The sequence below is a fragment of the Leuciscus leuciscus genome (assembly GCF_965113295.1).
Source record: "Leuciscus leuciscus genome assembly, chromosome: 1".
Taxonomy (NCBI): domain Eukaryota; kingdom Metazoa; phylum Chordata; class Actinopteri; order Cypriniformes; family Leuciscidae; genus Leuciscus; species Leuciscus leuciscus.
Genome location: NC_138725.1, coordinates 50,853,522 through 50,869,351, shown reverse-complemented (window position 1 = coordinate 50,869,351; position 15,830 = coordinate 50,853,522). Strand labels below are relative to the sequence as shown.

Genomic DNA, 15,830 nt, shown 5'->3' with positions numbered 1-15,830 from the left:
TTCTTGCGACGTACCAAAATAACCTTAAGGTGGCAGTATACCTTTCAGCCGCGTCACTCTGGGACGCTAGCGAGGCGCGGAGGAAGAGAAGCTCATATTCCGGTTGAATGGGAAGAGAGCAACAGTTGTCCCGCGTCTCTTATAACTTTGTTATATTTGCAAAATTTCCAGGTTTGTTGTACATCTTTTATATGACTTGCAAAGAGTTATAAGCTAATATGAATCCCCAGTGATGTGTGTTTAATAAGCTACAGTTATACTAAGTGTGTAAATAGTCAAGTTCAATGATAACGTTGTGAAATTGAGAGGAAATAGCGGCCGACGCTCGCACTAATGTTTTCTTTTATCTATTCCTAACTGCTCAGGGATATTTCTGAGTTCATTACTGTGTATGTGTAAAGTAACTGTGTGTGGAAGACTATGCATTACGGGTAATAAATGACGTTTACAGATAAATAAATAGCAGTTCACAGATGTGGCGTTGGGTGAAACGCACGTGGTAGTATTAAACGCACGTGGTAATATTAGACTATCATTTTATTTCGGTTCATAGGAATTAAGTGTAAAAGTTATGAGACAAATGTTTAATATTGAATTTTGTACTCATGTAATGTAAATACAATTTAACTTAACTGCAAATGGGATTTATTCTGTTATATTAAGTGAACACTTACAAAAGGTATAATGAATACAGAAATACTCGTTTAATGAGAGATACCAGAGAATATGGTTAGAGAAAAAATGTGTTTATGGTAAGAGAAAACTGATAAGTGGAAATGTACATTTATGTGGAAATGTACTTTTGAAGAGAATGTGACTTCATAAATCCAATTATGGATATTACCTGTGTTTCAATACAGAGCAACAAAAGATAACAGTAATAATTCTTGAATGCAGATATAAAGTTGAAATGAAGTTGTTAATAAAAGATATTCCGGTTGAATGGAAAGAGAGCAACAGTTGTCCCGCGTCTCTTATAACTTTGTTATATTTGCAACATTTCCAGAGCACTTCGACCATTTCGTGCAGGGTTTAAGTAGCCTATTGTGGTATTCCACCATGTTCCTCAAGGACATATGTAAAATCGTGGCATGTTTTGACTCTATTGCAATCAATTTTCTTATCAATTAAATTTTCAGTCGCATTAATTAATAACGTTAGGCTACTCATAAATTAACATTTCGCTCTGTTCGTGCCTTCTGCTGCAACCTCGAAATAATGTAGAATAAAGCTATTAGCATGAGTCATAAAAACATTTTAAATTATTTTAAATTGTGTAAAAGTAAAAACACTTTAATTCGTCTTGCTCAGTGAATGTTTCGATAGCTTTCGTTTGATGTTACGTATAGGTTTCCTCTCTGTTCGTGGACAAGAAAGGCTCATCAATGCCCTGTCCAAATACCCACACTTGCGGTCTTGGCCACTCGAAAGTGCGGTCAGGCGACAGGAAGGAAGTGCATAAGACTGTCATATAGCCTATCATCCGTTCAAGTCCTACTGGGAAGTCGTGTTTACGGCGGCAGGCGCGTTTAAGTCACCTTCGTTGAGTAAGACTGCGGTGTACTTTCTCTTAATTAATTACACAAAAATACAGCAAGGCTCACTTCAAGAAAATTAAGATCAAAGAAATGTGCATTAGGCGTGTTTTTATTTTCTTTTCTTTTCGTTTCTATTTTTAATAAATGAAGACACTGAAGATTTATCTTTACATATTTTGGTATAGTGCTATAATATTTCGTGCAGGGTTTAAGTAGCCTATTGTGGTATTCCACCATGTTCCTCAAGGACACTCTTTATGACTCTTTACGATCGGTGTTGTGGCGAATTTCGACCCCCGCCAAATAGCATTGGTAGGTTTAGGATTAGTTGTGGGGGAGGGGTTAGAATTAGGGGTGGGGTTTGGATTAGGCATTCAGGTAGCCTACGGACTTCATCGAGGGGGAATAATTTGGCAAGGGGTCGAAATTCAGCACAGCATCAGCACTTAAAGAAATCTCGAGCTTCTGAATCCGTGTATCATTCGTTCAGTCGTTTCTTGATTTAATATTGAAAGTAGAAAAATTAGAAAACAGTTCCATCCAAAAATCTAAATCTAATCTAATGAAACACCCCTTTCCTCTGATTTGTCAGCTGAAAGATCAAACTGTTCCATCATCAGTTCTTTTTCGAGGCTAAATATACTGTCTATGAGGCTAAGCGGGATTCAAGGCTAAGCCCAGCAAACACATTTACGTTGTGGCAACGTCTCTGGCACGTTGCATTTCTGCTATGGCAACGTCGCTGTCTACGTGCTTGCAACACTGCAACAACGTAGAATTGCCGTGGAGTTGACAGAAGCATAATGAGGCCTTAAAGGGATACTTCACGTCTGGAAAGATGAATGTGTATTTAAAATAGGTCATTTATGTAGAAGAAATGTGAAGAATTTTTTTAATTTGGAGCTTTCTAGACTGAGAAAAGCCAGAAAATGTATTTTTGGCTTATGTGGATGAAAGACAACAACTCCCAGAATGCACTTGCTTCGCTGCCCTAGGAGGCCACGCCTACCGGTAAGAGAGCGCAGTTGAAAACAACAAGGTTAAGGCCCGTACACACCGGGACGAATTTCGCGCGCGATATTCGCCGACGTTTAACGCCTCGTGACTAAACAAAGGGCGCCAATGTGAGTGTGCACACCGACGCGAAAAACGCCACGCGTAAAAGCGTAATTTTTTTTAAACGCCTCGGGTTCGTTTTTTTGGTTTGACGCGCCGCGTCAAAAACTATCCGACCAATGAGATTGGCGCTTTTGCTCACGTGTCTGGAGCTTCTGAAGTTACAGTAAAACACAACTTGGGGGCGCTCAAACACAAAACGGTCTTGCCGAGCACACATACGTAACCCACACAGCAAAAGGACTCCGCGGCGGATCGGCCGCGGAGGTATCGCGGCTTCCGGAACGGACCCGCGAAACGGACCCGTATCGGCGTCCACTTGCGCGCAGTGACGGATCCGCAATGAAGGCGGATCGTGGACCCGCCGTGGCTCCGTACGGCCTCCGCTCTGCATCCGCGATTATTGATACACATCCGCCGCGGACTCAAAAAATAGTGGCTCATTTGGCCCGGGGTCCATTTTGGACCCGTTTATCTCATTTTTAAAATCCCTTCTGTTCTGTAGGCTAGGATAAAATAGGATTAACTAAACTATAGGATAAAACCCAAAACTATCACTAGGCCTAAGTAACCTATGTTACTACAGCATATAGACCTTAAGCTTAAAATCTGCATTGCATTGCCTTGTATTTTTAACCTAACAATATTTATAGTCCTAACAGAAAAGTTCCAATACAAGACATACATTTACTGTACAAAAGTAATCACTACTCAATGGAAATATGAAATTGACATTTACATTTATGAAAAGTTGTAGGTTAAAGGCTATGCAGTTTTTGTTAAGTATATGTTGGCTTGGCTAATCTACATTCATTTTGCAGTCAACCTAATTTAATGCTTTATAGGCCAAGGTCGGTGCAAACATAAAATATTTTATCAATTAGGCTACAACTTCAATGAAATGCTGCACGATGCACAGCTAAACTATCAGAAAGTGAGTGAACAACAAGAGGTTCAATAAAAATGTTTTATTGTTAATCACTTCTATCACTCAGTTTGTGTGGATGGAGGCGGGACACGTCTCCTCGTTGCCCGATCTGCCGCCAGGTTGAACCACCTGATGGCGTGCTTTGTGACCTCCGCATCCGTGGCTGAGCGTGTCACTGTGTTTTTCCTCACAGCACCTGTAATAAAACAGACAGATATGTTTATGTTTATGGTATGAGATGGAATATTAAACGAAATATAGTAACACATAGCAGTTGAAGATGGAGATGACTGATAAAACAACATTTTTTTACTTTGAATTAGAAATGTCAAATAAAGATATATTGCGGTCTCTGCCATTGAGACATGGGTACGTTATAAGTGAAAGACACCTGAAGCGCGTTTCGTCTCAAATTTGCTGGTTTGAATGAGCCGAAAGCCAGCGCGCAAAGGGAGCGCGTGCAGCGTGTTAAAAGCTGTATCACCCCAGTTTCTACACATCTAACGTTAGCTCCTTTTATCAGGCACAATGGGATCTCTCTGTTCATAGAACAACAATGGTGAGTACAGAATTCAGCAGTTAATAACTGAGTCTTCTCTTACCACAGGACAGTAATGGCAGAATGCAGCGGCGGATAACTGGGTCTCTCTGTTCATAGAACAACAATGGTGAGTACAGAATTCAGCAGTTAATAACTGAGTCTTCTCTTACCACAGGACAGTAATGGCAGAATGCAGCGGCGGATAACGGGGTCTCTCTGTTCATAGAACAACAATGGTGAGTACAGAATTCAGCAGTTAATAACTGAGTCTTCTCTTACCACAGGACAGTAATGGCAGAATGCAGCGGCGGATAACTGGGTCTCTCTGTTCATAGAACAACAATGGTGAGTACAGAATTCAGCAGTTAATAACTGAGTCTTCTCTTACCACAGGACAGTAATGGCAGAATGCAGCGGCGGATAACTGGGTCTCTCTGTTCATAGAACAACAATGGTGAGTACAGAATCCAGCAGTTAATAACTGAGTCTTCTCTTACCACAGGACAGTAATGGCAGAATGCAGCGGCGGATAACGGGGTCTCTCTGTTCATAGAACAACAATGGTGAGTACAGAATCCAGCAGTTAATAACTGAGTCTTCTCTTACCACAGGACAGTAATGGCAGAATGCAGCGGCGGATAACTGGGTCTCTCTGTTCATAGAACAACAATGGTGAGTACAGAATTCAGCAGTTAATAACTGAGTCTTCTCTTACCACAGGACAGTAATGGCAGAATGCAGCGGCGGATAACGGGGTCTCTCTGTTCATAGAACAACAATGGTGAGTACAGAATTCAGCAGTTAATAACTGAGTCTTCTCTTACCACAGGACAGTAATGGCAGAATGCAGCGGCGGATAACTGGGTCTCTCTGTTCATAGAACAACAATGGTGAGTACAGAATTCAGCAGTTAATAACTGAGTCTTCTCTTACCACAGGACAGTAATGGCAGAATGCAGCGGCGGATAACTGGGTCTCTCTGTTCATAGAACAACAATGGTGAGTACAGAATTCAGCAGTTAATAACTGAGTCTTCTCTTACCACAGGACAGTAATGGCAGAATGCAGCGGCGGATAACTGGGTCTCTCTGTTCATAGAACAACAATGGTGAGTACAGAATTCAGCAGTTAATAACTGAGTCTTCTCTTACCACAGGACAGTAATGGCAGAATGCAGCGGCGGATAACTGGGTCTCTCTGTTCATAGAACAACAATGGTGAGTACAGAATTCAGCAGTTAATAACTGAGTCTTCTCTTACCACAGGACAGTAATGGCAGAATGCAGCGGCGGATAACGGGGTCTCTCTGTTCATAGAACAACAATGGTGAGTACAGAATTCAGCAGTTAATAACTGAGTCTTCTCTTACCACAGGACAGTAATGGCAGAATGCAGCGGCGGATAACTGGGTCTCTCTGTTCATAGAACAACAATGGTGAGTACAGAATTCAGCAGTTAATAACTGAGTCTTCTCTTACCACAGGACAGTAATGGCAGAATGCAGCGGCGGATAACTGGGTCTCTCTGTTCATAGAACAACAATGGTGAGTACAGAATTCAGCAGTTAATAACTGAGTCTTCTCTTACCACAGGACAGTAATGGCAGAATGCAGCGGCGGATAACTGGGTCTCTCTGTTCATAGAACAACAATGGTGAGTACAGAATTCAGCAGTTAATAACTGAGTCTTCTCTTACCACAGGACAACAACAGCGGAATACAGATCTTCACAACGACACACAGAGCAGAACTTCTCCTTTCTCTAAATGATTAGTTCATCAATAACTAACCACTTATAAATGACTTAAACTGAACGTTATTATAAAGTTCAAAAGAGAACATCAAACGTCCAAAAAGTCTATGGTATAGGATCCAGTCTAAAAAAAAGGCTACACTGTCATATTGGGAAGATGGTTGCTGTGATTTTTAAGGCTGCCCTAACATTTACAAACTATTGACTTCCAACATATTTAATATTACTTTGAATTATATACTTACTGAAAAGCAAGGTCTTTGTTGTCATCCTATTGAATGACTTTTTGTTATTAGCCCCCTTCCAGTTAATTTGATGAGACACCTCATCTGTGAAGATCGTGCCCAGGATGTTCCAGGTCACCCTCTTCACATCCTGGCCTCCAATGGTGGCCAAAGAAGAAATCTAAAAGGCAAAGGCATCTTTTTTAAATAGACAGCAAGGTAAACATTTCTAAGCTCAAGTTGAATTTAAAGGTGCATTTAAAATATTTGTGTTCCTTTTGAAAGTGTCCAGAAATGTAGAAAAAGATAGAAAACTTCTATGTTTCTACTTTTGTCTCTAAAGAAAAAAAAAATTCTTCTAAATGATGTTTTATTAAAGTTCGGGAGGAGCACATTCAGATAATTAACATGGGTGGAGAGGTGTATAGATTCAGCAGTCTCACCTCAATCCATTGCCAGTTTAGCAGCATCCCTCTGCCACCCCTTCTCCACACTTATAGTCCTAACTACTTACATACGGAGGGAGTACTCTGTGTTTGGGCCGAACTCTGAGCTCGGAGCCCTCTCCCCGGACAGCACGCCATATACACATTAATCTTTACCCCCTCTAATTGTAAGTGTGAACTCGTGAAACATGAAACATGTACTTGGATCACACCCTCATGGACCTGTGTCACCTTTAAACACATTAGCCATGTTTCCACTGTCGGGCCAGGGTCGAGCCAGGCTAGTGCGTGCCAGGGCCAGTCGCGTTTCCACTGTCACTTCCGAGGCTATTAGCCCGGTACGACCCTTTTAAAGCCCTGGCCCGACAGTGGAAACGCAGCTAATGTCAAACCAGGGAGATTGTCGCTCACAGACAGAATCTTACCACTGCTTCAATAGAATATTTGCAATAATCATGGACAATCAATAAACCTAATGGCACCATTCATATTAAATAAGAAAACTCACCACTCTCTGTCGAGCTGGGCCATTTGATGGTTCTTTTAAAAAGATTTCGAATGCCTCCACTGCCTCCAATTGTTCCAGGGGAAACTGGATATTTTCAGGCATCTCGACATCTGGCCCCGGGGTGCTGTTCAGCCTGCTGGTGAGGTAGTTCACCTTTGCCACAAGCTGGTCCTGTTGTTGTTTGATTGTTTCCAGCAGGCTAAGGATGTGGACCTCAGCCGCTGTTGACAAACATGAAATATAGCTAAAATGTAGTGCATTAAAATATATCATGTTTCAGTGTTTATCCTCATTACTCATAATACTGACATTAGTTAATGACAAAAGTTATTGTCAATAACTAGGGGTGGTGGTGGCGCAATGGATAAGACACATGCCTTTGGTGTGAGAGACCCGGGTTCGAATCCACTGTGAGACACCAATGTGTCCCTGAGCAAGACACTTAACCCCTAGTTGCTCCAGAGGCGTGCGACCTCTGACATATATAGCAATTGTAAGTCGCTTTGGATTAAAGCGTCAGCTAAATGAATAAATGTAAATGTAATGAATAAATGTCAAAGTTTGAAGAAAATGTGTGATGGCTGTGGGAGTTTTTTCCAAAATTTTTGGCACAGAATGACCCTCTAGTATTTGTCAGTTATTGCTCACCAGAACAGGGAATGGTATCAGCCATTCTTCCCCCTCGCCATGTTGGTCTATATGTCAGGCTTGGACAGGCTTCCTCTGTTGGCCGCATGTTGAGGGCTGGTGTGGGGGGTGGAGGGAGTTGTGGAGGGACTGCCGTTCCTGATCCATAGTGAGGTGAGCGGTGTGTGAGAGGGGGACATTTTTTATTAAATGGTAGTAATCTGTTAATCATGACTGATAATACACATGGGGCCTTTCTATTCACTAATATTTCAGAAATCAGTCCCTACCTTGAGTAACTCTGCGCATGGTAAATGCGGGTGCAAGGAGTTGAGGTGGTAAAGGGTTTTGCTGTCCTGCCCCATAGTCAGGTGCTAAGGGAGAGAAATTGGTAAATGGCTGTGATCTGTTAACCATGGTAGTCTGCAAGGCTGCAAGCTACAGGGCAAACAATGGCAAACAAAAAAATCTCTGGTCATGCTAAACATGAATTTATGTTTCAACATTTTGGTATTCTACCTATTTCAACCCCATGAATGGATTGACATTGAAAATCTGAGATGGTAATGCAGATTTAATCTATTAATTTGAAACAGAGTGACCATTGCTGTGTTAATATTGATGGGGCCACTGTATTCAATATTATTTCGGAGAACAGTGTTTACCTAGACAGTTTTCTCCAGGTTGAGAATTTACTCTGCTGCCTGGCACTCGGCGAGATGGTGGAGCTAAAGGTATGGATACAAGGAGAGGGGAATATCTTTAGCACTAAGAATGTTAACCATATCTTTAATATTAATATTATGATATGTTATTTCGATGTTAAGAGATTATTCCTTACTCGGCCAGTGCAATTGGCTTGAGGCTTCAGCTGATACACCAGGCATCCTCAGAGATGCAAAGTCACCATTTTCTTCCTCACTCTCATCAGAGTCCCCAAAATGATGGCTGTTAAAAAAATTGCCAAATATACATAGTACAAGCATCTCTGGTCTATTTTTGAATGTTACGGGAAAGAACCTTCCTATTACTGCATAAACATAACAAAAACAAAACAGAACAGAACACACTTACACTGGCTTCCTGAATCTTTTTTCCGGCAGCTCCCCCTCCTGCTCTGCGTCAGACTGTAGGTCAGAGGTGTTGCAGCCAGTCTGATACTGATTCATTAGCCTAACGGCGTCTTTGTAGTTGTCTAAAATTGATTATGTTAAAATGAACATGAGTTTCAAATTAGCTATAGAGCTGCACAGAGTATTATTATTATTGATGATGATGATGATTATAATAATAATTATTATTATTATCATCTTTATTTAACCAGGTTGGTCTCATTGAGAACACAAAATATCTCTTACAAAAGAGACCTGACCAAGAATAGCATCAGTAGATATATATGGAATATTTTAAACAATGCAAGGCAAAGACAATTTCATGGGCATTTTCAGAAAATAGAAATAATACGTTATTTCAAGCAGAAGGAGAAACAACCATGAAATTATTTTTAAACAAGAGTTTTATGAATTGGCTTACCACAAGTTCTGACGATCTTTACGTCATATTTTGGCCAGTTTGGCTCATGCTTCTCATTGTTAGCGGCTGCCCTTTTCACCCGTTCAGTGCTCTTAAAGCTGGGCCAGTACACCATCCCATCATCATACCAATCAACTGGAACAACAGCAATGTCCTTGCTTGCTTGGAACTCAATTAGGTGAAAAGGCATCCTTAATGTAGAAAGAAAGAAAAGGGGTATTTATTAATCATCAAAAAGGAATAACATGACTAAAGCATGCACAAGTGTAAAGTGTATACAAATAAGCAAGTAAGATAGCCTGAAAGTTAACTAGAATGGTGCCCCAGGGTGGGAAGAAGTATAAGGAAGGAAAATGTACAGGTCATAATAGCTAGGTAGAACTTAAGCACAACTGTAAAGTAGGGTACTATTGCAATTTTTTTGGCAGAATGTGTTGGGGTGTTGTTTCATAAAAAAAAATCATTGCATAATGTTAATAATTTAGTAATTATAGTCTATTGTATTGAGAAAGGTGGGACATGTATCAAATTGCATGTTAAATTCAGCATAAAATATCATTTCCCCTGGCATTTTATTTCGATGTTAAGAGATTATTCCTTACTCTGCCTTTTACAGGATAATATGTCATCTCATATTTTGAAAATGTGAAATTATGGGTGTAATCAGTGTATGGAAAAATACCAACTTTGTGAAATACTTACAGCAAATATTCATCCAGACAGAGTAATGGAAGTCATAGTCAGTAGTCAACTATATTATTAGAGTTTTTAACTTTAACTGATTGTTTAAACTGATTGATTGAACTGATTTGTGTGTTTTTTTTGTTTTTTTTTTCATTTAGTGGAGGAGGGGTATGGCCACGAAACCATCCCTGTATGGCAAGGCTACACATTTCTGTTGCAGTGCTGACACTTCAACCGACTTCAGCTCATCAGATTGATCATTTATGACAAATATGTTCATTCTGTCGGAGTTGAAGGGATATGTATAGAATGGAGACTGCCGGGAAAATTCAGTGTAAATAGCGTACACACCATTATCATTTTGGATAATGTTTTTGATAAGGCACACTTTATCCCCCACCAGAAACATGTTGTCCCCTGTTGTTAATTTGATGGTCCACCTTTCAACTCGCATTTCCCCATATTGCGCATTTACTCCCATGCCAACAACAATTGGGCCCACAAAATGCTCCCTTTTCAGTCTAATGTCTGCATCAGCATCCAATTTGGTAGCTGTAACTTCCGAAAGGCGCCGAATGAGTTGAGCTAAAGGGAACTCCGGTTTTCTAATGAGTTTTTTTATTTTCCCAAGGTGGTTCTCATATGGGAATGCTGAAAAAGAATCCAGACAGCCATGCCTCTTCACCTCGTCTGCCAGGTGGACCAGACAGTGGACATTGTATACAATCTGGTCTGTCCCATACAGCTCACCAAAATGGTTTACAAAAGATTTTAGCATTTGTCCAGCATAGTCAGCAAGGTTGAGATGTTCAGGGCTTATCAAAATAGATATAGCAGTTGACAGGAGCATGAAATTGTGGTACATGTTCCGGTCCAGGAATCCTGCCAGCACCACAGGGCCAGTGTACAGTAAGAACTGTCGGAATTCAGTCGCCTTCCAACGGTCCAACTCCCTAAGCGACCGTGGTCTCCTGGCAAACTCAATTGGCACGTAGGGCCTCATTGACTGGAGTTTGCCTGACATCCTGTCTACTATTAATGCCGGCAGTCTTACTGTTAACGGACCCCGGAGCCAGGTCTGGAGCAGTTTCCTTACAATGCCCAAACACACTAGATGCATATAATCCAAGGGAAACTGCGATACCATGCCAACTTTCACATTTTTAAATGGATGTGGCCCCTCGTGGTGGTGTAGTTCATCAACCTTCATATTGAATGAGATGTCAGTTCTCTGGGGGTGCTCTGATCCAGGGAACGTCATACGCCGGTTCTGGTATTGCCCTGGGTGTAGGCACTTATCGCACCCATGGTAAGCATTATGGGCCTTTGTTTTTTTTACAAAGGACCGTGCAGGGGCATCACAGATTACCGTGTGAAGCTTCATTTTAAGGTTCTTATCTCCAATGCAAAACCCAGCCTCTAGCTCCTGTAGTTCATTGACAAAATCAGATAGGAACTCTGTGGCCGAACTAGGTTTTTTCGGTCCACAGTAGGCCCCAATGACCACAGGTTCCTTCATGGGGACGGTAACCAGTAAGCCAAGGATGGGCCACAGCTGTACAGTGGAACTTTTAAATAAAGGTAGACCATCTATATTAATCTGCAGCCCCAATGTCATGCCCTCTGTCAGTGTTTTGGCATATTTGCTTATAGTGGCCTTCAAAGAGGGAAGGATGCCAAAGTGATGGTAGTTCCCCCCAGCCTTCTCCTGAATAGCATAATGTGTTTTTGTCTTGAGAAGGGTCCTACCATCCTTTGGCAGATTGGGATGGGTTATATGGAGTATACTCAGCAGTGCAGTCAGCGCAACAAGGGAAATGCCAAAACTCACTGCCCAGTTGGCAATGTTATCGGAAAGTGATGTTAGGTCATCATCATTTTCAGAATTCGAACCTGATGTCCCATCCCCATCACAATACATATCACCAAAATCTGCCTCCAATTCCATGTCCTCTTCAGTTAACACTTGCACCTCTGGCATTGCATGTGCAGCTGAAGAGGGTGGGGCAGTGTTCTCAGAAAGAACTCTGTCATCTGCCACAATTCCTGTCATGTCCATATCAGTCATGTCAGTCATGTCTGTCCTAATTTGATTAATCCTTTTTTGAACGTCTACACGTGTCCTTCGCCTTACGGTTGATAAGGAGACAGGCACAGTCTTTCTATTCATTTTTGTTCTAAGAGAGAAATTTCAAGAAAGACAGGTTGCAGGTTTTTTTTTCAAGAACGACAAGTTGCAATCAGGTGTGTAAAATTGATCATTGTTTCTAATGTTGCATTTAAATAAATACATTGTTGAATTGTGGTGTTTTCTGTTTCATTGCTACAAACTAGACAAGAACAGAGAAATAGAGCAACATTAAAATTTGGGATGCACTTCTTGATTCGGCCCCATGAATAGGTCTAGATTTACATTGAAAATTAATGTTTAAAAAAATCTCAATCCAGTTGGGACGTTTTATTCGTGCCTTCGTGGACTATCTGCTTGGCTTTGACATTTCCTTTGTTTGTTTGAAAATAATTATATTAAGTTGGTATTCATTTAACAATAATAAAAAAAAATATCTAAAAAGTAGGTATTCATGAAGACCTAATATTTGTTTGATGTATAACAGGCCTTGTGATTTGAAACATTGGCTTTGATTTGTAACAATATTATGTCATGAGAGGGGGTTCTGCGAAAAATCAGCAGCTGAGCTGACCATACCTGCCAATAAAACCGGACATCAGCTGCTGTTAATAAACAGAAGTCGGAGGTGGATACCGCTTTTAGCTAGGCAAATAAGTTATTATTTCAATTTATATAATTTTCTTTTACTTATTTAAATAAACAAGGCCTACTTCTATCAGTAATTATTTTATTAAAAAAGGTTTATCAAATATAAATCAAGTAACGAAGATCATAGACATGATACAAAAAAACAAACATTAAGCTACATTTGAAATTATAAATTTCCCCTAGATATTCAGCAGCGTTCGTGCATAGAGGCTGTCGACCGGAAGGGGAGGACGTGCCAGGGCGGGAAGTGCCCTGATTGGCTCAAGCGTCTGAGCCGCCTCGCCATAGGTTCGTGCAGCATTTGCTGCAGCACAGCCAATGACCGCTCTAGACGCTCGTGTGTCTGCTATGCAACTTTACTCACAAAAAAATTGGCTTCAATATTCTCGAGAAAAGGAGTTTTCCCGTAATACAAGACCTCTCGGAACACAAATTTAATTGAGAAAGGTCATAACACTTGTATATTACTGTTAGTTTAACTGATTTTATTGTTCTAATTTGTAAGTCGCTTTGAATAAAAGCGTCTGCTATATGAATAAATGTAATTAATATAAAAGTCATTTGGTGTCCTTCCGCTGTTTATGAAAAGTCATAAAGTCGTAATTACACGACTCAGCAGAGCTGTCTGCTCTAACGTTACTGAACTCAAGCGAAATGTTATCCGCTCCCTCGAGCAACTAACGTTAACAGTGACAAGACGTCGTCACTCGCGAAGTTATGGCAACCAAATAACAGTATATTGTATATAATATATTATAATATATTTGCCTATAGGGAAAGTGACAAACAGCGACGAAAGCCGTGACATGAAATCCACACTCACAGGTCCCGTGAAATATGACAGCTAACTAGGGATGGGACGATTACCGGTTTCACTATTTAAACCACGATAAAATGTACTGACGGTTAGTATTATCGTTCAAAATGTAATTATCATTAAAACCGTGTTTGATTATCGCGATTTTAATAACTCACTGTAAATCCTGTCCAGCCAGCAACAGTCTGACGCAGCGCGCAATGTTGTTGTTGTTTTATTCGAGAAGGAATGGCGAAAGGCAGTGGCCGTGCTCGGGAGATTTTTCAGCGTTTTAAGAGGACCAAATCTGAGGTGTGGTCATATTTTGGCTTTTACAAAAGTCCTGAGTGAAACTTAATCGAGGATGGTCACTACAATATGGGGGAAATTACACTTCAAATCTGCCGAGTCCTCTTGTGTGACCATCACCCACTGTTTATAGCGAACACAATTGTAAACTTACCAAAAACTACGTCTGGGAAATAATTGGGCACAAAATGTTGTTTTGAGTTGAAATATTTTATCTCACTCACTTGAAATAAACGTGAAGCTTCCGCGAATAAAAGTTCGCAGCAAGTGGCTTTGAGCCAAAGACGAGCGAACAAGTTCAAACAAGACTATCATTGTACACTTATTACACCGATTTTTTTTTTTTTTTTACCACACAATTACGGGGACATATTGAATTGAGATTAATGTTTTAAATCTTACCTGTTTATAAATCCATTTTGTACAGCGTACAAAACAATCACCCAAGAACGGAGACGCAAGACGGCAAGTTGTATTTGAATGAAACGAGAGAGCGCGTGCGCGTCCGTTGCGATACATGGATGTGCGCTGTGTTATGATGCGTTGCTATTGACGACGGTCATTAATGCCACAGAATATAATCTTGCTTGAAAAAATGCATAGAGCTGCTTGTTTTATTTGTTGTTTGTTGATTTTCAAATATTAAACTGTTTTTAGTGTGAGCATCAGTTATTTTTTAACACTTTTATCTCGTTTTAACAAAACCGTGATAATATTGATAATCACGATAATTTTGGTCACTATAATCGTGATATGAAATTTTCATACCGTCCCATCCCTACAGCTAACGTTACAGCTTATTGGAAAATATAGCATTGTGGACACTGAATTTGATTAATTTAACTTAACGTTACTGTTTATCAGACCCCAGACGACACAAGAAATGTTTATGTTCACAAGGTATGGTTTCAATGTAACTTAGACGGTATAACATTAGCAGAAGCCCGCACTTTTGAGTTTGACGTTCAAATAGGCGGCATAGTTGTCTGAACCGACTCAAACAGTGATTAAAATGCTGTAACTTAATTTTCATTATATAAGAGGATGGCTGACACACACACGAGACAAAAATTGGCAAAATGCAAACTAAATAATGCACAGCTAGCTAGAAGCTAGCGCTAAACCATTAAGTGAACATTCTAAAGTTGTCCTAATATCAAACAACGTCATTACAATCATTAGTATACAGTGATTTAAAAAACAATGTTTACTGTGAATGTCGCAATATATCAATAAATCAATATACTTACTCAAAAGAGGGTTCAACACAACCGCGTCACAGCAAAAAATATTCTCGACTGATAAATCGGCTCTTGGTGACGTGCTGGAGTCCAACCGTTGCAGTAAAAGGCGCGTCCGCGTCCGAGCATCCGGCATGGGTCCGCTCAGGACCCGCTGTTTGACAGTAGAATTTACGGAGCCTCCCGGAGGCGGAGCTGATCCTCTGGGCGGCGCCAAAACGAATTTGACAGTCACGCGGGTTTGGCGACTTGAACGCGGATCCGCATAGGAGTCTCCTGCTGTGTGGGAACAGCGAAGAAGATATACGCCAAGTAGCGTCTACACTGCCCATAGACAGACACTGCCGGGAAGAAATGACGAGGAAGATGCAAGGCAAGATGAATGTAGAGCTGCTGGTCTCGTTGGTGTCGGAATAAAGAACTATATGACAAACGTGACAGCGACTACAAAAATCTTGTTAAAAGAGAACTGTTATGGAGTGGTATTGCAGAGTATAGACTGTTATGGAGTGGTATTGTATTTCTGTTTTACATTAAGCGCCATCTAATGTCAGGGAATGAATTTGCATGTTCACTCGGCTCATCGTCAGCGAAAAACGCTTGGGTGTGAACACAATAAACGCGTTGAAAAACGCTGGCAAATAACGCGCGCCGATATTCGTCCCGGTGTGTACGGGCCTTTAGGCTACCACTACCAGTGAGTCTCCGTGACGAGTCTGCCTGGGATTTCGGGATCGCCCAAAATGTCTGGGATTCGGCTTTTGCGTTCTACAGTCGCCATTCATTATGTTTACTGTGGCGAGCAGGA

At 40.8% G+C, this 15,830-nt stretch overlaps 1 protein-coding gene across 3 annotated transcripts; it reads right to left on the bottom strand.

Moving 5' to 3' along the window:
• Positions 1–3,607: 3,607 nt before the first annotated feature.
• Positions 3,608–15,307, bottom strand: LOC309475982 (uncharacterized protein). Of its 3 annotated transcripts, none has more exons than XM_082139029.1 (10): positions 15,032–15,307; positions 9,214–9,404; positions 8,755–8,875; positions 8,522–8,628; positions 8,346–8,408; positions 7,971–8,054; positions 7,702–7,839; positions 7,054–7,274; positions 6,121–6,280; positions 3,608–5,756 (listed from the first exon to the last, which is right to left on the bottom strand). In XM_082139029.1, exons 2-10 carry the CDS (start codon positions 9,401–9,403, stop codon positions 5,707–5,709), a joined length of 1,134 nt encoding a protein of 377 aa, XP_081995155.1. In that variant the 5' UTR covers position 9,404; positions 15,032–15,307; the 3' UTR covers positions 3,608–5,706. The 3 variants fall into 3 exon arrangements, with proteins under 3 accessions (XP_081995155.1, XP_081995157.1, XP_081995156.1); XM_082139031.1 differs by lacking the exon at positions 15,032–15,307 and adding an exon at positions 9,916–10,081; XM_082139030.1 differs by lacking the exon at positions 15,032–15,307 and having other exon boundaries at positions 9,214–10,083.
• Positions 15,308–15,830: the final 523 nt, after the last annotated feature.

Coding starts and splice junctions, on each gene's coding strand:
- LOC309475982 (XM_082139029.1), bottom strand. CDS start 9,403: ATGCCTTTTCACCTAATTGAGTTCCAAGCAAGCAAGGACATTGCTGTT. Junction 8,629..8,754: donor AAAAGATTCAGGAAGCCAGT/GTAAGTGTGTTC, acceptor TTTTTTTAACAG/CCATCATTTTGGGGACTCTG. Junction 6,281..7,053: donor GCCCAGCTCGACAGAGAGTG/GTGAGTTTTCTT, acceptor TTTGCCTTTTAG/ATTTCTTCTTTGGCCACCAT.